The sequence below is a fragment of the Curcuma longa genome, chromosome 10 (genome assembly GCF_044706935.1).
Source record: "Curcuma longa cultivar G26 ecotype Majalengka, Jawa Barat chromosome 10, ITB_CL_G26_1.1, whole genome shotgun sequence".
NCBI classification, from domain to species: Eukaryota; Viridiplantae; Streptophyta; class Magnoliopsida; order Zingiberales; family Zingiberaceae; genus Curcuma; species Curcuma longa.
Window position 1 is genome coordinate 11,461,348 of NC_133870.1, and position 23,026 is coordinate 11,484,373.

The following is a 23,026-nucleotide window of genomic DNA, read 5'->3' on the forward strand; positions in this document are numbered from 1 at the left end:
CTGTGGGACAGCATAGGGTGCCATGTCACCTAAAACAGATCGCACATCCTCACAGTCATAAAATAGATCTTTGGCTTCATGAAGTTCACAGTCCAAGCTCGATGCTATCCATCCAATCTTACATATATTATTCATAAAAGTTGATCTAATAGGTCTCTTGTGACCAGTAGTTTCAGAAAACAAGAAACTTTTGGCTTTTTCGCTGTAACAGTTGTCCCACATTTTATCAAGAATCTCTAGAAGATAAATGCACTTATCTCGACACTTGTTAAAAGAAAAGGTAGCTAACATATGATCAAGCTCTGCTGATTCCCAGTCACTGATGAATGAAGTTTCTATCAAATGTTCTTTGTCAAGAACTGTACCAGCAGATAATAAAATATCAGTCCCATGCTTTTTAGTGCAATTAACTTGCACAAAATCAGTGGTACCCAACTCTTTCAAGAACTCTCTCCAGACTTTAGGCACAGATGGTAATAAATGGGTACTAGGATGCTTCAGATAGGCAGCATCAACCTCAAGCCACTGAAGATCTAATGTCCCTATCAGCTTACCAATATCGACAGGATTTCCATACTCTTTCGAGAAATGAATTGGTTCACGGGCTGGGCATCTATAACCATCATTTGTCAAAAGTAGAGACCTTGTGCGTAGCTCAGTTATAATATCTTCCTTCTCCAAATGACAACTTGAACAAGAGAACTGAAAATGAACCATTATGAAAGACAAGTATTCAATCATCCAACTTCTATCTTCAACTTCCCTGTTTTTATTTTTATCAGAGAAGGCAACCAGAATGTGACTTTTTATCACTTCATGAGCAGACAATTGTTGAACGCCAATTCTTTCTAGCATCTGTATCAGGTAGCCCACCTTTTTCTCTTCCAAGCAATTTGTGATCATAGTAGCAGAGAAAAGCAATGGATTTACAATCCTAAGTTTGCCATACAGTCTTGGAAAATAACTTTGATATTGTTTGCCTTCAAATCCAACACTGCTGATATCACACGGTAACCATATGGACCCATCAGATATGGACCCATATGACCCATCCGAAAGTGGAATAACTGGAAGTTTTCTGAGTGTGTTAATTAGATTTGATTCCATATGAGAATTTGCAGTGGAATGAATTGAAGGGGATGAAAGAGTTGAATGAAGAACAATGAACCAGGAAGATAGCCAATCTAGACCCATCAAGTTGATACCATCTCTAGATCGACACAAGGAAGAGATGAAATCAATCAACACTTTAGGTCCATAATCTTGAACACCAAGGGCCTTAGCTAATGTATCAGACAAAATGATGTCCTTATTCAAATATCCAAACCCAAGATGCTTTTGAAGTAAACTATCAGGTAAAGTAATGCGAGCAAGCTCATCCCAACCTCTCAGAGTTCTGCAAGGCAAAACCCAATCAAAACTATTACTGTCCAACAACAAGCAATTTGACATGCGCAACTTGGAAATAATCATATAGGGAAGATGAGAAAAAAACCCATGAACTTCCCCTATAAGTGGAACAAAACTCATATAGACTGTAACAGCCTTCCCTAGATTCTCATTATAGCAAGGAAGAGAGCAAAATGATCGTTCTGCATCGACAAATAAGGCTGGAAATTCAGATAATAACCATTGATTCCAAGCGCTATCTCCATCAACCTCTTCTCTAGAAGATGGTAATATAAAATCCCCCTGAATAATAAACTTAAGACCATAGTTTCTCAGAGGAAGAAAAGCAAATACAGGCTGCTGGACTAGGAAAGGAGTATATTCTCCAGGCTCAGACTCCTGCAGTGTGAAAGCAACAGCAATCTCTGTGCTTTGTACACCATAGCGAATAACATTTGCCTGCAGCCTTTTATTTACCACCAACCAACTCATTGTCTCATTCCTATGGGAAACCTTAACGATACCATTACCCATTGTTTCTCTTCTCATAACAAGAGACGTGTTGTTGAGTACATTCTTAAACCTGATACATCTGAGCCTATGCAAGAAAAGTAACAAGGATGGATGAAGATCTGAAAACATGGATATGATAGAGTTCATTGTTGCTTCCTTAGATCTAAATGGAAGAATAATACAGGTATTCCAAGAAGTACAACCAACTTGTGGGTCCCCTTCATACAACATCTGTCCGAACATCGCTATATCACAAGGAGACACAATTGTTGGCAATACAAAACCAATTTGACCTTCAGTGATGTCAAACTTTACATGAAATCCATTAGAATGGATTTCTGGAGCATCTGTTACCTGAAGAAAATAGATTAAAAAAAAAGTATGTTAAGCCACGAATAAATTAAAATATTGATAGACTACATATGAAAGTCCTCTCATGTCTGTTTTCCATTTCCTTCCTTGATAACTTAAACTTTCAGGATCAGTGATTATGCATCTTATTTTACACATTGTCCTCTTACATTAAAAAAAAAAGCATCTTGATTATTCCAAAACCTCAACTGACTTTGGCTTGCACTCTCTTGCCATTTGGAACACAATTCAAGCCTATAACAGTTAATCAAATAAAGGTCCTAATTCCACCACCTAGCAAAAGAAATCAATTGTATTCAACTAAATATTTTTAAAAAAATTGTGACGACAGCAAGTAGTTGGATCATCATGTGAAGGAGAAAGATTTGATCTCACAACATAGGAAGGATAAGAATAGCACCTCCATGGAATCTTGATCCATTAGGCTAGAAAATTCAAAATAGATCATATCAGGCAGATAAGATTAAATCATAAAAAATGTGACTAGCAAATGATATGCAAAAGATAAATATTTGAGCAAAGAACTAAAAGATAAAATGAATCAGGAAAAAATAGTAGGAAGGAAGCAAGAAAGTTATAACTAAGTCTAGTAAATCCAGAATATAATGACAATAAGTTTAAAGACCAGAAGATAATTTCAAGGGTGATAAAATTAAGTTGCAGTCTGATTGGTAAAATATCTTAAAAGTAATTAGATATGTATATCCAGTTTAAATCTGCACAGTTTGTTGTGAAGTCGGCACACATACCATGCAAGAACCAGCATTTATTTAACTGCAAAGAAAGAGATATTAAGGAAAGAACCAAAAGGCATAGACCACAGACTGATAGGCAAGCGAAAACCATGTGTTTCAGTTGGTGATTTCATGCTCTAACATCTCCCTTTCTCTCTTGCTTTTGCTTACATGGGCAACAATGCCACTGCTCAGAGCCGAGACAAGTGGACACCACCATTGCTCCTTTCCCTCCATTTTTGTACCCTGCCAATGAACCCACTCCTTCATGCCTTGTCCACCACTAAAGCTATGGCAAGCCTAAGCCACCGGACACTCTCCATCTTGCTCTCTCTCTCCCTTTTCTATTCCCTGTGCCATGACATGTTTGTGCCTAAAGCCATGCACATCCCAACATCATCACCCACACCAGCACACACCACAATGTTGTCAAACAAATCTCGTGCACCTTAAACAATCACCTATTTTGAATTAATAATTACTTATATTATTTAGGTTTGATTCGCTCAAGTAGTTTATATCATTGAAAGTCCTATTATGTCCCATCGACCAAGGAAAAATTACAAGATAAAAGTTTGATCTTATATTTTTATTTTAGGTTTGTTCTTGAGCACATGAGCAAAAGATGAGAGTTGCGGAGATGAGGATGTTAAGATGGATGTGTGGACATACGAAGATGGACTGAATAATAAATGAGAGCATTAGAGAGAAAGTTGGAGTTGCATCTATTGAGGAAAAACTCCGTGAGACACGTTTAAGGTGGTACGGACATGTACTTAGACGACCGATAAATGCTCTAGTTAGGCGGTGTGAAACTATGACAAATACGCATATCAAACGAGAGCGAGGTAGACCAAAAAAGACTTGGTTAGCAACAATAAAACAAGATAAAATTTATTTAAATATAAATGATGATATAATAATAGGAGATAGAGCTCAATGGCGTAAAAGGATCCATATAGCCGACCCCACTTAGTGGGATAAGGCTTGGTTGTTGTTGATGTTGTTGTTGTTGTTTGTTCTTGTATTTATGTGGTATATTTGGTTTACGATGGGAGATTAATAAATGTTTTAGTGGTGAAAGTTGAGTCGTTTAATTTGGATTGCAATAGGATAATTAGACTAGACAATGGTAACAATTAAGGATGCATTTATTTGGTAATGATTAAGTGACCATAACTAACTATAAATATTAATATTATCCTCAAGAATAATGATGCTTATAATAAGTTAGTTGAATGTGAAAGTGCAATATGAACTTTGATTATGCTATTCCTTTGAATTCTTAATTAAGATATCAAATTCATGCAAACCACTTTTGTTTACCCACTTTGCAATTTATGCTCACTTTCTGAAGTTCTTTAACCTCTAGGTGTAAGTGTCATTGGGGTAATTATGCTACCAGTCATACCAATCATGTTTTCTTTTAAGGTATGCATTTTAGTTAGATTTAGTGTTGTAATTTTCTCTAACATTATTGTAGATCATGCGTAGTGAGAGAAGCTTGCTTCTAAGTGGGCCTAGCTCAGGCGAGGAGCAACAGTGCTTATTAGAGCTTCAAGAAGATGTTTGATCTCTCAAGGAAAATGTCACCACAGTCAATTTCACAAAAAAGGGGTGAAAGCTTAGCAAGATAGGGGACCTCATAAAGAACCGACTTAAATTGATGCTTTTGGAAAAACTCATGAACCGCAAATGTAGTAAGGTCAAACACCAGAAGGAGCATCATCATCTTTTTAAGGATTTCCTTTGCTTTTGCCATATTTGGTAGGAAGTAAAAATAGCTCAAATCCCATTCTAACCGAATCATCTTTAGACTCCCTTTTGCTATAATCCATTGCCGTAATCAATGAAAAGAAAAGGGGTATCCAACTGTCCCCTTTTTGCGAAACTAGATCCTCCTCCAAAGTAATTTAAAAACAGTAAAATAAGAACTTTTTACAAGTTCAATTGGTATTATGCACTGATTATTTTCATTGACCCATTATATTTTCAAAAAATTAATAATTTTGAATTGCATCATTTTCCTCCACTAGGATGAATTTCACCCTATCAAAAATAAATACCGAGTATGGAACCAAGGAAGTTGTTGGGGAAGCTGATATACAACTTGCTATTGAACTTAAGAGGAAGCTCATTCCTTGCTGCTGAATTTCAAGAATTCATCCAGTGCAATTTCACATATATCATTCCTATGATCTAAGTGTCACCTATATCCGATAGTCTTTTCAATGGATCTGGTATGGCTGAGAGCTTCTACATGTCAATTATGTCTTCATTTGAGGTATTAACTATATTGTGTAGGAAGTGCAAACACCAGAATTGAAGCGCAATAGTTTATGGGAAAGTGAACAAACATACATGAAGGCTTGAATATCCTTTGATAATGTAACAAATCCACTGTACTAAAAATTGGATGATATTCAAATTCAGTTGGACAGTCAAGACAATAATCATTATTACAATGTTGCTTAAAATGAAAGGCCCTCCTATTTCAGGAGCAAAAATAAAGGTTATCCTTTCTAAAAAATGTGGAATCAAAATAATGAGACAGCAAATATGAATCTAGAGAGCATACCCGGAATACTGATTTAAACCCAATGCCTTTGTGCCCTATATATCCTGCAGCTTCTCCTTTCTTGGTTGAGTTCCCAATATCACAAAGCGCCCTAATGTTGTCTGCAGAGAATCCAACCTCATTGTTTAAAACAACAATACCAGCCTCCTGAAGAATGAAGACTAGTGTTGGCTCCACACTATGAGAGTAAACATTGTCATCAGCATTTTGTACCTGAGTTCTAATCAGATGTCAGTATAGAATTTGTGGCATATAAACAAATGTCAGTATAAAAACTGGCATATATGCCACAATATATTACTGAAAGGAATTAAGATTATCTTAAATGTAGATTTTCAAGCAAAATATATCGTCAAGGCAACTAAAATAGTCAAAAGCAACAAACACAGTAAAGGTAACAAAAAGACCAAATGGCAAGTGATTGCTAAAGCAAGTTAAATCAAGCTATACCAAAATGATTCACAAAACAGTGCACCAAGAGAATGCCATGTTAAGCACAAGCATCAGGTGCACAATTATCAAGAACTGAGTTTCAAAGGGGGAATCATAGTAAATATTAGGTGCACAATTATCCTGAACTGAGTTTTGAAGGTGGGATCATAGCACACAAATAAAACCATAACAATCATGAGGTAGAAATACTGGGCCTTGAAGTTTACCAGTCAAACCAAGCACTACTGCCAAAATATAAATCAGCAAAGACAAGTATTTTTGCTCTATTTTTTGACATGCACTGAGTGATGAGACATACAGAATGATATACATTTCATTATCATGACACCATGCTGATCAGCATACAAAATCCATATTCACAAAAAATCCACATTAAATTTGTGGTACCAGCTAAATCGTAAGTTGAAATGCAACAATATCAAGGGGGTAAAGTCCCAGTTATTTGGTGTAGAATGCCATGAATGAAAACAATCTTTGGTTACCCCATTGATATTCACTAAATAGTGACCTGCATCTAGGCTGTTTGCTTGGAGGGATCACATTGATGAGAAAGGAAAGGGAGAAGAGGAGGGAGAGAAAGGGAAGGAGGAGAAGGAATAAGATATTTTTATTGAGAAGGAAGAAGGGAAAGAAAAATACTATCTATATCCTCTTCCCAAACCTCTCTCCAGCCAAACTTGGAAAGATAAGGGCAGTGACCAGCAATGTCAACCAATCAGCCAACAATAGGTGGCGGCTGACAATGTTGGATGTTCACCAAGGAAAATAGCAGACAGTGATGGTCAACAGTGTTCTTCAAATAAAACGAAATCAGTGGTGGTTGGGGGCAGCAAACGGTTACAGGGGCTGATAGTGCTAGGTGTTTACCAGTGGTGGTCACGTTGATCAAGAGAAGGTTATAATGTTATTTTACTACTTCCTCCAACCTCCTCCAGTGGCATATATGGACGCTTTATGGGCACTAAAGGGCTTAAGACAAGGAGATCCATTATCCCCCTACTTGTTTGGCATTTGCATAGAGTATTTGGCACGCCTACTACACCAACACATCAAGAGGCTTGATTTCCATTTTCATCCAAAATGTAAGCATCTTTGAATCGCTCATCTCGCATATGCAGATGACCTGTTGTTGTTAACTCGAGGAGATGTGCCATCAGTTTCCACTTTGGCTATATGCTTAGCACGGTTTGGTGAAATGGCTGGCCTATAAGCCAATCCTACCAAATCCAATATATACATGGCAGGAGTGGATGAGCAAACCAAAGAGAGGATTTTATGAGTCATTGGATTTCAAAAAGGCACCATGTCATTTAGGTACCTTGGGATCTGATAAGTAGCATTTTGACAGAATTAATTAGGGTTATTTTGGATGGTTTTGATCATATTTTATATCATAAATTGGGTTTTGAGCTTATTTCTGTAACTTGGATGAATTTTAGGTTTTCATTCTATTTTTCATTAATTTAAGATAATTTCTGGATATTAATTTGCGGTATTTAATTTTGCAGCAAGGGGAGCCTTGGCGCAACAGTAGGTTGCTGCCATGTGACCTAGAGGTCACGGGTTCAAATCCTGGAAACAGCCTCTTGCTAAAGGCAGGGTAAGGCTGGATATTCCCCGGAATTTGCGGTATTTAATTTTGCAGGAAATTAGGATGAAGTCTAATTACAAATAATTGAAATCGGGCCAAGGAAATCAAGTCAAAAAGCCACAATCAGGCCCAATTCGAAGGAAAATCAACCCTGGTTTGAGTCTGATTCATAATGGATTCAATTTGGCTCGATCAGATTCAAAATCAGCTTGGTTTAAATTGTTGGTTCAACTCATTTGGCTCAACCCGGTTCATTTCTATTCAAGCCAGCCCGGCCCAATCTATCCGATTCAATTCAGTTCGACCGGTTCAGTCCCGCAGTTAAAGGCTCGCCGGTTCAACAGAGGAAAGGGGGGCTCGATCACTATTGTTTCTCAATCGCGACATCGTTCTTCTTCTTCTTCCTCACCGAGCTCCCGTCGCGATCTTCTTCCTCTCGCTTCCTCCCGATCAGCACAAAGTAGCGGCAGCCGAAGCTGCAGTCGACGAGTGCTGACCATCCTCCTTCCCTTCCCTATCTGTCGCACTTTGCTGCTGTGATCGAGTGTCGTGAGTGGTGGCCTGCGATAGCGTCCGCCTCCACAGAAACGTCGGAGGTAGCCGGACCCTGTATGCAATTGCTGAGGGGAATCCACACCGGTCTCTGTTTGTGATTTCAGCAGAGGACCGCCGGTTAGCTTCGACCTCCGCCGTCATCGGAAAAGGGCAAGGTAAGGGTGTTCATCCTTTGTTTACTGATGCTCTGTCTGTGATTTCAGCAGGGAAGAAGGGCACAGGAGGGACCCCATCACCTTCGTCTCCTCCGATCGCGTCTCACCGTGAGTGATCTCTCCGACGAGATCCACTGTCCTATTGGCGCAAAATCCACCAATGCTGTCGATTGCCCTATTCTGTGCCGATTCAGGAAGATAACAAATTCCCTAACCCTAGCTTAATTTCCATTGATAATTTTTCTCATCTGTTGTTAGTTGATTTCATCTTAAGAACCCCCTTGAGTTAACTTAACCCTAACCCTAACTCTGATCTTAACCCTTACCCAAACTCTGATCCTAATTTCTAACTTTAACCCTAACTCTGTTATTTGGTGATGTTGTTTTGTTAACTTGAATGAATCAAAACCCCCTGTTTCTCCTGGATTGTCAATGTGTTGTTTGGTTCGATTCTTATAGCATGAAGTTATTTGGGAATGTGGTTGGTTGGATCGAATTTTGTAAATGCTCGAGTTATTGAATTGATTGTTAATATGGTTGTCTGTTCAAGTGTAAATGGATAGTATGAAGTTATGGTAGCTGGCTCTATGATTGAATGGTTGTTGTGAGTCATGTGCACATGAACTAAGTGTTGTTTGATGAATGTGGATAAATAAGGTATTTGGTGTTGTATTTTTATATGTTGTATATTAAAATTGTTGTATGTTATAATTGTTGTATGTTGTATAATGAATGGAATTCATGTTGAAATGTTGAACTTGTGTTATCAATGATGTTTGTGTTGAATTGAGTTGATGTTGTTGTTGTAAATTTATGTTGAACATGTTTAAGTTGTGTTGTAGTGTAACTCCTAAGATGAATGTATCGGTTGTGTTGTTGTGATACTTGAATATGAGCAGGTTAATTACGTTGGCCAATTGTAAGATTTGTAGAATTCATGTTGTATGGTTTATGTTGGTTGAATGATCCTGTATGATGTTATAAGTTGTATGTTGAATTTGTTGTATGAATGGAATTCGTGTAATAAGTTATCATTATTGTAAATGGAACAAGTTGTTGCGTAATGGAATTCATGTTATGTTTGATGTGTGCAATGAATATGTTTATGAATGTTGTTGTTGAATTAGTTCATGTTAGGGTTATATCAGTGAATGATTGTTGTGGTTGTCATGAATTGAATAATGAACATGTTTTTACTTTTGCAAAGTTGTTGTATTTTATGTGAAATAGGATTAATATTGGAATTAGGGTGTATGATTGGTTGTAGTTTGTAGGATTTAATTGTGAATAAATAGATTTTTATGGATAGATAGGAATGAATAAGGATGATCAACAAATAATAAAACCCCGCACCATGTGTCTAGGATAGAACTTCCGTCATTGAGTCCGTGAGAGACGACCCAGACTTTTACTATATTACCTAAGCGATAATTAGGGATTTGATTAATTATAAATTTTAATTTTGAAGAGGTGTAAGTGACAAAGAAATAAAAATAAAATAAAATTTCAACAATCAAATTACACTACATCAGGATCCCCTAACCTCAATGAAACTTCGGATGGAAAATTACAGCCCACTCATGGACTCACTAATAATGAAGCTTAACTCTTGACCGAAGAACACTCTCTCTTATGCAGGAAAAGCCTAACTCATTGCCTTAGTCATGCAAGAGGTGGAGTGCTACTGGATGTTTATCCTCCCATTGTCATGTGGTATCATAGACTGCATCTACAGCCTCTGTAGGGAGTTTATAGCACTCTCCAATTGTATGGAAAGAATTATGCAAGCCTAAGGAAGAGGGAGGGATTGCTCTCAGGGACTTGAAAGCATAGAATCTTGCACTATTAGCTAGAGTATTATAGTGGATCCAAGAGAAGCAGAACACGCTATGGATCAGATGGGTACACCATACATACCTCAGGTAGGCTAACTTGTGGGAGTGGCAAGCCAAACACGTAGACACTCCATTGATAAAGACGCTCCTACAGATCCGAGACAACATCTTAGAATTGGCTGGTACTCCAAAGGTTACTGGACAGAGGTTAACAGAATGGTTTGTCAGGCATAGGGTGGTGTTAAAAGAGTTTATGATCATTTCAAAGATGTTCAAACAAGGAAGCCTTAGGCGAGTACGGTGTGGAAAAGCTACTTACAGACAAGTTATGCGTTTACACTATGGATATTGGCACACAGAAAGTTGCCCATGCATGATAGACTAAATTACTTGGAGGACAGGAGGTGCACCTTCTATGGGCCTATGGAGGAGACTCATGAGCATGTGGTTTTCAAATGCCGACCAATCAAAGTGCTATGGATGAAGATCAAATGGTGGCTTCATATGGATGCTCAGAGTTTTCAAGCGACACTTCCGTGTGACCAACAACTTGATTAAGGCTCAACATCATGCAATGTTATCCATGATACATTTGGTATGGAGGGCAAGGAATCATAGTATGTTTGAGGGTGTCAGTCTTGATGTTGAGTTAGTATTCAAGAAGATACAAGTACATGTGTATCGGTGATTGGACATCTACTCTAATTTGACACCCCATCAGATATGAGTAGCTAACCTTGGCTAACATTATACACTTTACGCCATAATATATATATTTACCTTTAATAAAAAAAAGTTTCATTTTGATGCATTTGAGACCAATCATATTGATCTCAAATTTGAATTCAAATTAATGAGTTTAATTTAGTTTATTAATAGGTCAGATTAACTATTAATTAGTTAACTTTTAATTATTTTCTTTTTATTTTTAGAATAGCTTAAAATGAGATAAGTACCCAATCATATTAATCAACTTGAACATCCATGGTTCTTTTCATTTAGAATTCATATGAATAATCATATTGGTTATATGTAAATCATAATGTATACGTGTCATATGATTCTAACAACTATGATATAAACGTTAAAGTGGAGTCAAATATGATGTGTATTTGTTTATATTAGCTGTAAATATTCGTTATTTTTATAAATACTTTTCCTAGAATAGGCCCCAAACTCTAACTATAAATAGGGTCTTATATCTTGTAATTGGAATAAGATTTCTTAAGTTATTTTGATAACATGGTATCAGAGCATTAGAAAATTAGGGTTTTATTTTATAGGCGCCGACTCTTCGCTCCACCTCGCGGAAGACGCCGCCCGAAGTTTGCAACACAGCGCGATCTCTCCTTAGCGCGAGCGCGACGTCTTGCTTCCGCCGTCTTTCGGTTTCGATTCCGATCGCGTCGCGCGGCAAGGGGCCGAGGCCTTCTTCCGCAGCACCGAAGCTGACATCTTCGAGGTGATCGAGCACGCGATCCTCGTCGACGCCTCCTCCCGAGCGCCCCTAGCTCTGCCGCAGTTCTTCTCTCGCAAGCGACAGCGACCTCCCCTTTTTTCCTCCTCCCGAATTTTTGGAGTGCCAAATTCGACTGATCGCGATGGGTTTCGATTTCTCCTTTGTCCCTCTCAACCGATTGCGATCCTTGGAGCGCCTTGAGTTTTCCAATCGAACCCCTTTCAACCGAAAGCGGCAGTTGCTCCTGGAACGCCGAAACCCTAACCTTGGCTGTGATTTGCCGCGTGAAGAACGCCACTTCCTGTCCGAGGGCTTGCAACCGTGGCATCGACATCACGTGATCACACAGAGGAGAAGGAAAACCCAAATCGCGAAGCTGTGCAGTCTTCTTCTTCCACAGTGCGCGCGTTAATTTTTCGCGAAGCTGTCCCTCGTCGCACCGCAGGTTTTTCCCTTCCCTGTGCTTCAGCAGTAAGCTTCTCTGGAATTATTCTTCATCTTATCGCAGTAAGGTATATCTCTCTGTGAGTTCGTTCAATCTTTGGGAACAGCATATCTTTGGATTTCCTTCAGAAAAAAAATCAGAATTATTTGGCTTCTTTTGTGAATAAAATCTTATGGCTGAAAATAAACCTTCTATCATGATGGATATGGTACCTGTGGTGTCTAAAATTACAGATTATAAGTTACATGGTTCAAACTATTTGGATTGGAGTAAAACTGTCCGTCTTTATCTACGAAGTATTGACAAAGATGGACATTTGACTGATGACCCGCCACAAGATAATTCAAAACAGACCTGGCTTAGAGAAGATGCTCGCTTATTCCTTCAGATTCGGAATTGTATTGATAATGAGGTAATTGGTTTAATCAATCACTGTGAATTTGTTAAAGAATTGATGGATTATCTAGATTTTTTATACTCTGGAAAAGGAAATCTCACCCGTATGTATGAGGTTTGCAAAGCTTTTTACCGTGTGGAAAAACAAGATCAACCTCTGATTAATTATTTTATGGCTTTCAAAAAGACATATGAGGAGCTTAATATGTTGCTACCCTTTAGTCCTGATGTGAAGGTTCAACAACGTCAACGGGAGCAGATGGCTATCATGAGTTTCCTTGCTGGCTTATCACCTGACTTCGAATCTGCTAAATCACAAATTCTATCTAGTTCTGAGGTCTCCTCGCTACAAGAAGTATTTAGCCGCATTCTCCGTACAGAAAATACCACACTCATTCCACCTAGTGGTGCTTTGGTGAGTCGCAATAATAATTATGTGTCAAAAAAATCAACTATTCACAATAGAAACAAAGGAGGAGACTCGCAGGACTTTGAAACTCAGACATCAAATTCTAGTGGTATTATATGTAACTATTGTCGTAAGCCAGGTCATACAAAGTTCGAGTGCAGAAAGCTTCAGTACAAAAATCAAAAAAAAAATCTAGCTCATATTGCATCCACTAAAGATCCCTCTGATAAATCAGTGCTTATCTCTGCAGATGAATTTGCCAAGTTTTCTCAATATCAGGAATCACTTAAGACTTCATCTTCCTCTGTCACTGCTATTGCTGATTCAGGTAACCACAATACATGTCTTGTTTCCTCATCCTCTAAGTGGGTCATTGATTCTGGTGCCACGGATCATATGACAGGTAATTCTAGTCTCTTTTCTACTTTCACGCACAAATCTAACACTACTATTGTTACTTTAGCTGATGGGTCTTCATCTTGCGTTCGTGGGTCTGGCACTGTCAATCCCACTCCTTTGCTTTCTTTATCCTCTGTCTTACATTTACCTAATTTATCCTTCAATTTGCTCTCTGTTAGTCAATTAACTCGTACTCTTAACTGTTGCATCTCATTCTTTCCCAATCATTGTTTATTTCAGGATCTTTTGACGAAAAAGATTATTGGTAAAGGACATGAGTCTGGAGGCCTCTACATTCTTGACACATCTGTTCCAAGATCTCTTGCTTGCTCGAGTGTCACTTCTCTTTTTGAGGCTCATTGTAGGTTAGGGCATCCATCTCTTCCATTGCTCAAGAAACTTTGTCCACAATATAGTAGCGTGCCTTCATTAGATTGTGAGTCATGTCAATTTGCAAAACATCATCGTCTGAGTTCAAGTCCAAGGATAAATAAACGTGCTATTAGTCCTTTTGAGTTAGTTCATTCTGATATTTGGGGTCCTTGTCCTATTTTGTCTGAACCTGGGTTTAGGTATTTTGTCACTTTTGTGGATGATTATTCTCGTGTAACTTGGTTATATTTAATGAAAAATCGTTCTGAGTTATTTTCTCTATTTTGTGCTTTTTGTGCGGAAATTAAAACTCAGTTCAATATGTCCATCCGTACTTTACGAAGTGATAATGCCAAGGAATATACGTCCAGTCTATTTCAATCTTATATGAGTCAGAATGGTATACTTCATGAAACCTCTTGTGTTGATACTCCATCCCAGAATGGTGTGGCTGAACGTAAGAATAGACATCTTCTTGAAACAGCACGAGCTCTTTTATTTCAAATGAATGTTCCCAAGTCTTTTTGGGCAGACGCGGTTTCTACTGCATGTTTTCTCATTAACCGTATGTCATCCTCTGTTCTTCATGGTGAGATTCCTTACAAAATTCTGTTTCCTAACAAATCATTGTTTCCTGTTAACCCTAGGATATTTGGTAGCACTTGTTTTGTTCGGGATGTTCGTCCACATGTCACTAAACTAGATCCCAAATCTTTGAAATGTATTTTCCTTAGTTATTCTCGTCTTCAAAAAGGCTATAGGTGTTATTGTCCTAGTATTAATAAATATCTTGTTTCAATCGATGTTACTTTCATGGAAGACACACCTTATTTCTCATCCTCACATATCCCGACTTCTCAAAAGGAAGATGATGATTTATTGGTATATTCTGTTATATCCTCCACACCTGTCTCAAAACCAGCTCTTGTCAAGCCTCCTATTGTTGAAGTATACTCCAGGCGTCAACCTCTTGACTCATGTCCTGCACCTACTACTTCGTCATCAGATCCAACTCCGAATGATGATCTTCCTATTGCATTACGAAAAGGTAAACGCCAGTGTACTTATCCTATCTCTTCGTTTGTTTCTAATAATGGCTTGTCGTCTTCTTCCTGCTCTTTTATTGCTTCACTTGACTCTGTTTCTGTTCCTAAAACTGTCCGTGAGGCCTTATCTCATCACGGTTGGAGAAATGCAATGATAGAGGAAATGAAAGCCTTAAATGACAATGATACTTGGGACTTGGTTGATCTACCTCCAGGAAAATAAGCTATTGGATGCAAATGGATATTCAATGTTAAAGTCAATCCAGATGGGTCAGTTGCCAGACTAAAAGCTCGTCTTGTTGCTAAGGGTTATGCTCAAACATATAGTGTGGATTATTCTGATACTTTTTCTCCTGTTGCAAAGTTGACATCTGTTCGATTATTTATTTCTCTTGCTGCTACTCATCATTGGCCTTTACATCAACTTGATATCAAGAATGCTTTTCTTCATGGTGATCTTCAAGAGGAGGTGTATATGGAGCAACCTCCTGGTTTCGTTGCTTAGGGGGAGATGGGGCGAGTTTGTCGTCTTCGAAAAACTTTGTATGGTTTGAAACAAAGTCCTTGTGCTTGGTTTGGAAAATTTAGTCAGGTTGTTGAAAAGTTTGGTATGAAGAAAAGCAAGTTTGATCATTCTGTGTTCTACAAGCAGTCAGGAGCTGGTGTTATTCTGTTAGTTGTATATGTGAATGATATTGTGATTACTGGCAGTGATACTGCAGGAATTTCATCTCTCAAATCTTTCATTCTCACTCAGTTTTATACAAAAGATTTAGGGGTGCTAAAGTATTTCTTAGGTGTTGAAGTTATGAGGAGTAAAAATGGTATATTTCTATCTCAGAGAAAATATGTTCTCGACTTATTAACTGAGACGGAAAAGTTAGGGGCAAAACCTTGTAGTACTCCAATGACTCAGAACGTGGATCTTACAGCAGATGGAGAATTATTTGAACATCCAGAGAGATATCGAAGGTTGGTTGGGAAGTTGAATTATCTTACCTTGACTCGTCCAGATATTGCATACTCGGTTAGTGTTGTTAGTCAATATATGTCATCTCCAACGGTTCATCATTAGGCAGCATTAGAGCAAATTTTGTATTACTTGAAGGGCGCACCCGGACGAGGTATTGTATATAAAGATCATGGGCACATTTATATCGAATGCTTTTCAGATGCAGATTGGGCAGGTTCTAAAATGGATAGGAGGTCTACTTCAGGTTATTGTATCTTCATTGGAAGAAATTTAGTATCATGGAAGAGTAAAAAGTAAAATGTTGTGTCGCGATCCAGTGCAGAATTAGAATATAGGACTATGGCACAGTCTATGTGTGAAATAATGTGAATATATCAAATGTTGACTGAAGTAGGACTCAAAATTTCAATACTAGCAAAACTATGATGTGATAATCAAGCCAGGGTTTAAAATCTCGTGCCGAACCGGTCGAAACGGGCGAAATTTTTCGTTCCGCCCGCCGACCGGCACCGGCACGGCCCGGCACCAGCCCATCCCAGCTGCCCGACTCCGGCAACCGCGCCGGAGTGGTCGTGCGACCCCGGCGGCCTCGCCGGAGCGGTCGCGCGACACCTCCGGCGCGGCGGCGGGGTCGCGATCTCGCGATCTCGCCCGCGCGTGCCGAGATCGGGGAAATTTTGGGGCCGGCGACGCCGCCGGAGGCTCCGCCCGGGGCCGGCGACGCCGCCGGAGGCGCCGCCCGGGGCCGGCGACGCCGCCGGAGGCGCCACCCGGGGCCGGCGATGCCGCCGGGGCCCCGCGAGGCCGCGACACGCCGCGCAGCCGCACCGCGTCGCGTTTTTTTTTTTTTTTTTTTTTTTAACTTAGGTATTAATTGGATTTTGATAATCAACTCCTAGCTATAGTTCAAAATTATAATGTGGGGTAATTTAAATAGGCTTTATTAAATCCTATAAAATTATCAAAAAATTTATTTTTTATTTTTAAATATTTATATTAAATTTTTTATTTTAATTAATATATTTTATATTTTAAAAATACCGAAACTATACCGGCACGGTACGATACGGTACCGAAACTGTATCGTTCCGGTCCGGGACCGAAACTCCGGCACGGCTCGATATTTTAAACCTTGAATCAAGCTACTATTCACATTGCATCGAATCCCGTATTCCATGAGCGGACTAAGCACATTGAAATTGATTGTCATTTTGTTCGTGAGAAAATTCAACAAGGCTTAATCACTACAGGATATGTAAAAACTGGAGAACAATTAGGGGATATCTTCACAAAAACTTTAAATGGGATCCGAGTTGATTATCTTTGTAACAAGTTGGGCATGATTAATATTTATGCTCCAACTTGAGGGGGAGTATTAGCTGTAAACATTCATTATTTTTATAAATACTTTTCCTAGAATAGGCCCCAAACACTAACTATAAATAGGGCATTATATCTTATAATTGGAATAAGATTTCTTAAGTTATTTTGATAACAGTTTACAAGAAAATGTCGTAAAGTATAGCCTATATAGAAAACTTCCATTGAAGATACATTAGATAAGAAAATAGTTCATCTGATCAAGTAAATTCAAACTAACTTATATCAATTCAAAGGATAAAAAATCAATCAGTTGCAAGCTAACAACATAAATCCTTGCAAAGTTTAAAAAATTGGAAATACCCCATCATGAATGGCATTAACTAGTTAATCAGCATGAGGTTCAAAATGATTAAGATGATGAAGCCCTGTTTGTGTTTGTTCTTACTATTTGCAATTAGCTACGAGGGGTACTATTAATAACAAAAAAAATAATTTGACAAAAATTCATCAATGGAGTTATCAAACATTTTACAATATATTTCTTAATCATGATTAATCATAGCTAGCAATAGTTATACAATAAATATATGGGAAAATTACATGAGAACCCCTAAATGTCATAAACTTGAAGATTTATGTTTAGTACAGCTGAAGGAACTATAATGCAAACACAATTTATACTCCATTTCAGATTAGTGTTTAAGGGTTTAGGATTTTAAGACTGAAAGATCAGATAAATGTATCTTCAACTAAATCTATAAGAAAGAGAAAATTACTTGCATATATCATGAACTTACAAGCTCTAGAAGAAGATGTGAATCTTGTGAATATAATTCTTGTGACAAGCAATGAAGTGCTCTTCCAAGCCGAGCATGCTGCTTCTTTAACAAAAAATTTTCATTATCAGTAAGGTTTTGGTCCAAACCAAACTCCTCACGGCGAATCTCCTCGATAACAAGGGTTGATTCGCGGATCTGTTCGTAATTTGACATGCTAGACTCCTCATTAACCACAGGACTAGCAATCTCCATGCTTAACTCCCCCTTCAACTTTTTATGGAAGCCATGATGCAGCTTATCACAGTCCTCTTTACCCCCAGTAAAAGATTCACTTCCCTTATCCGGGAAAATGACATCACTATTAATGCTAAGATTAGCAACATTATTATTAATGGAAGGGTTGACAGCTAACTCTGGCAGATGCCTCCTATCGATTACAGATTCAGAACCTAAAGAATTAGAATCTGGTCGAGAGATCCTCCTGTCCATTGCAGCGGATGAATTGAAATCATGGTAATCTTGAACCCATTCTGCTACCCTAAGTGTTAATCCAATGTCATGGAGCATGAAACGTTGACCTGATTGGTTACACTGATTCAAAATGATGAGAGGAGCATGTCTAGTAAAGAATTGAAGTCCAGAAAATAATATATCTGCAGCAAAACTCCAGAATTCGGGAGGTAGAAGACCAAGGCAATCAAGTATAAACCTTGCAAGAACAGCAAAAGCATTATTCACTTTGGAAATGTGTTGGCTAAGCATGCCATCCTGTCTAGATTGAGAAGTTGCTAGAAAATCACCAGAACAAGGACCCATATTGAAGTCTTCAACAGAAGTTGATAAATCTTGCAGAGAACATGCATCTATTGGGTTCTCTTTGGTGATCTCCATTTCACTTGAATCAATGAAATTTCTTATTACAACTTCCATGGCTCGTTGTGCATAGCACTTTAGAAGGGATACAGGAGCATGGCATGTACCTCTATACAAAGATATTATAGATAACAAACTTAATGCCGCTCGAGATGGAGAGAGTTGAATCAAATCTTCTAAAAATTTATCAACAGTGGCTGAAGCATCAACCTTGATCACTTTCCCATCTTTTGTTGCCACACATAATAGTTCTGTAGTTCGGGCTTCATTTAATAACCACTCTATTAGTGGGCCAAATGATGGAGCATATACAAGATCCCAGTGCGACCAAGAAAGAAGATCAGACAACATTGGAGCTGCAAGCATACAGTCAGTGACATTCTCAAAAGCTGAAGTCACTAGAGCACAATTTTGTTGGTCAATCGAGGTAGTAGCTCGAGATGAATATTTCTCAGGGCATTCCAAGCTAGTCCATTGCTTCCCCAACAATGCTGCAGAAAAAAGGACACAACCTGGACCGTCATTATCTTTCTGGCACGTCTTAAGATTTGAAATACAATTTCCAAAGTCACTTCCCAATACATTGAAGTTTGCTGTTGGAAATTGCTTGCTAAGAAGAGAAAAAACATCATTTTTGGTCCTAACACCATCTTCCATCCAATTATAATTAGCTAGAGATATCAAACCACTCAGTTGTTGCTCACACAGGGAAGCATACATAGAACACGGACCTGAAGAGCCCTCATCAAAATTTTCAAATAGTTCACGGGGTAACAATGAAGCATATCTTTCTAAAAATTCTAAGAAATTTCCATAACCAATAGTACTGAATTCTTTGGCTGAAAAATGTGTTAGCAGCCATCTCTCACAATCACCAAGCTTCTTTAATGACCATAACAAGTTCCCTGTATGCAAATCTCTTTTGCTTCCATTAATAGTTTCCAATTCCATATAATCAGCAATCTTCTTAACTATGTCATCTACAGTGACACCTGCAGAAGTTAAAGAAAAAAGAATTAGAAGTCGAGAGAAGCTTTCACACATTTATAATTCCAGGAATCACACTTGCTAATAAAATTCTAGCTTCAAAAGGAGAATTCAGGTTATCAAGGAGCTGTAATACACAAGCATCTCATTGAAGATAAAGGTGCGAGTAATGATGCCAAACTAAAGAATCATCAAATTTATTGCAAAACAAGACTTTGACACCTGTTACAGATTATATAAATAAAAATAGGAAATATAGGGATATGATTTACCTTAATTATAGGATGTGATTTACTTTAATTGTACGAATTTGATTAAGTCTAGATACTCTATATATATGTATGAGATTGATGAATAACAAAAAATAATATATTTTAATTCCTCCAAAATTTCTCAACATGGTAGCAGAATCATGTCTTCAAACCCTAGCCATCATTCCAGACCCTAGCCTCCTCTTCTTTTCCATTATTGATCGATACCGACTATTCTTTTCTATTAGCCGCTGCTGGAATAGGAGGAATCATCGATCTGTCATTGCCCAAATTGCAGTCATCAGAATCTCTACGTGTGAGCCACATGCATCGTTACAAGTTTTCTAGTCCAGTCCCACACATTAGCGCATGAAAGTGCATTCGTTATCAGAAATCTATTTGGTTGTCACTATTCCATTCACCTTGCTTCATACAAGATCATCGCATACCTGGTTGAGTTAACATCTGTCTAGGTGTGGGACTTCTTCATGTAACAGGTTAGGAGTTTCTTTGGTATTTAAAATTTAGTTCTCTGTTTTCTTTTGTTTTTGTGGCTCTTTGGTAATATGACTGAGAAGAAGATTATCATGATTTGTGCTGATGAATATGATAAATTCTCTTGGTACCAAAAATCATTCAATCCATGCTAGTTCTATCATCGTCGAGTCAAGTAAACCAAGTACGTCTTGTTTCCTCCCCCAAATGAGGTATTGATTCTCCACTTTTTAATCACATACCTCTACTTTTACTGTTACTTTAGTAAATGGGTTAACCTCTTATATTCTTGAGTCAAACACAATTATTCTAACTCCTTCAATTCCATTACATTGTCTTAAACTTACCTCAATTGTCATTTAATTTGATTTTTGTAATCAAACTCACCCATACTCTTAACTATTGTGTCTCATTCTTTCTTGATTATTGTATCTTATGATGAAAAAGATTATTGGTAAAGGATATGAGTCCAAAGGCCTCTACATCCTTGATGCACAAGTGTCAAAGTCATTACCTGTTCTAGATAATAACCCGTTCAAAGCACATTGTCAATTGGGTCATTCTTCTCTCCCCCAGTATTGAAGAAATATTATCCCCAATTTTATGTCTATCCTCATTATATTGAGTCATGTCAATTTGTAAACACCATCATCTACTTCAAATCCAAGAGTCAATAAACGAGCTAGTGCTCTTTTTAAATTAGTTCATTCAAATGTTTGAGGGACCCTGTCATTTTATGTCTCAAACTAGATTTAAGTATTTTCTTAATTTGTTGATGATTATTCTCGTATGATATGGTTATATTTGATGAAAAGTCGTTCGGAGTTATTCTTTTATTTCTCTGCCTTTAATGGTAAGATTAAAACTCAATTTAATGTTCCAATACAAATATTGTGCAGTGATAACGGCAAGAAATACTTATCAGAGTCTTTTAAACTTACATGACTCAACATGACATTGTCCATCAGACCTCTTGTGTAGACACACCATCTCAAAATGGGGATGCTGAGAAAGAAGACACTTTTGAAACCGCAAGAGCTTTATTATTTCAAATGCAAGTTCCTAAACGATTTTGGGTTGATGCAGTTTCCACAACTTATTTCTAATTAATTGTATGCCATCGTTCATTTTGATGGTGAAACTTCTTATCATGTTCTCTTTCTAAATAAGTCATTGTTTCTTATTAAACCTTGTAAATTTGGTTATACCTGCTTTGTTCGGGATATTCGTCCTCAGGTCACAAAACTTGATCTAAGATTTCTGAAGTATATTTTTCTTAGTATTCTCAAGTTCAAAAAGGATACAGATGTTATTGTCCTAATCTTAACAAGTATTTTGGTGTCCAGTGATATCAATTCTTGGCAACATATTCCTCCTGATCCATGTCCTGCGCCAGCTTCTTCGTTAGTAAATCCAATCTTATGTGATAATCTAGCAATTGTACTTATAAATGCTTTGGACTTAAGTGATGATCTACCAATTCTCAGGTTTAAAGGTAAATGTCAATGTACTTATCAAATGTCTTCTTTTATGTCTTATTATCATTTATCATCATCTTCCTGTTTCTTTATTACATCTCTTGATTCTATATCCTTTTCTAAAACTGTTTATGAAGTTTTATCTCATCTGGTTGGCGTAATGCTATAATCGAAGATCTGAATGCTTTGAATGACAATGGTATTTAACCCCTAGTCAAAATACCTGTAGGGAAAACGACAATTGGATACAAATGAGTGTTTATAGTTACAGTCAATCCTGATGGGTCTATTGCTCGACTGAAAGCTTGTCTTATTGTTAAATGCTATGCCCAAACATATAGAGTGGATTATTTCGATCCTTTTTCTTCTATTGTTAAACTTACTTTCGTTCAGTTATTTATTCCCATGGTGGTCACTCTTAATTAGCCTTTACATCAATTAGACATCAAAAAAATTTTCTCCATGGTGACCTTCAAGAGAAGTCTATATGCAGCAACCGCCAAACTTTATTGCTCAGGGGAGTATGGGAAAGTTTATCACCTTCGTAAATCCTTATATGGTATGCAACAAAGTCCCCGTGTTTGGTTTGATAAATTTAGTCTTTTTGGAATGAAGAAATGTAAGTATGATTATTTTGTATTTACAAACAATTTGCAATGGGCATCATCTTGTTGGTTATATATGTGGATAATATTGTCATTATTGGAAATAATATTACAAGTATTTCATCTCTTAAATCTCATTGTCAATTTCATACAAAGGATTTAGGGATTTAAAATACTTCTTCAGTGTTGAGGTAACAAGAAGTAGAAGGGAATCTTCTTATCTTAAGAGGAAATATGCACTTGACTTATCGTCTAGGATAGGAAAATTAGGAGTTAGACCATGTAATACTCTAATGACTTCTACTCTATAATTCACAAAAGATGGTGAATTATTTAAGAATTTAAATATTGGTTGGAAAGTAAAATTATCTCACTATGGCTCGTCTAGATATTACATGTTTAGTCAGTATTGTGAGTTAATATATGGCTTCTCCAACAATTAATCATTAGGCACCTATGAAACAAATTTTGTGTTATTTGAAAGGAACACCTGGATGAGGTATCTTGAATAACAATCATGGTCATACTAAGATTGAATGTTTTATATGCTAATTGGGTAAG

General features: G+C 37.6%; 1 protein-coding gene across 1 annotated transcript in view; it reads right to left on the reverse strand.

Annotated features, from left to right (window-relative positions):
* LOC141835921 (protein NO VEIN) overlaps window positions 1-23,026 on the reverse strand; it is a 48,020-nt gene that overhangs the window by 8,233 nt on the left and 16,761 nt on the right. The window contains exons 6-8 of the mRNA XM_074723325.1: window positions 17,795-19,641; window positions 5,587-5,799; window positions 1-2,256 (exon numbers count right to left, since the gene is read on the reverse strand). Coding sequence (XP_074579426.1) covers window positions 1-2,256; window positions 5,587-5,799; window positions 17,795-19,641 — 4,316 coding nt within the window. The remainder of the gene's footprint in view (window positions 2,257-5,586; window positions 5,800-17,794; window positions 19,642-23,026) is intronic.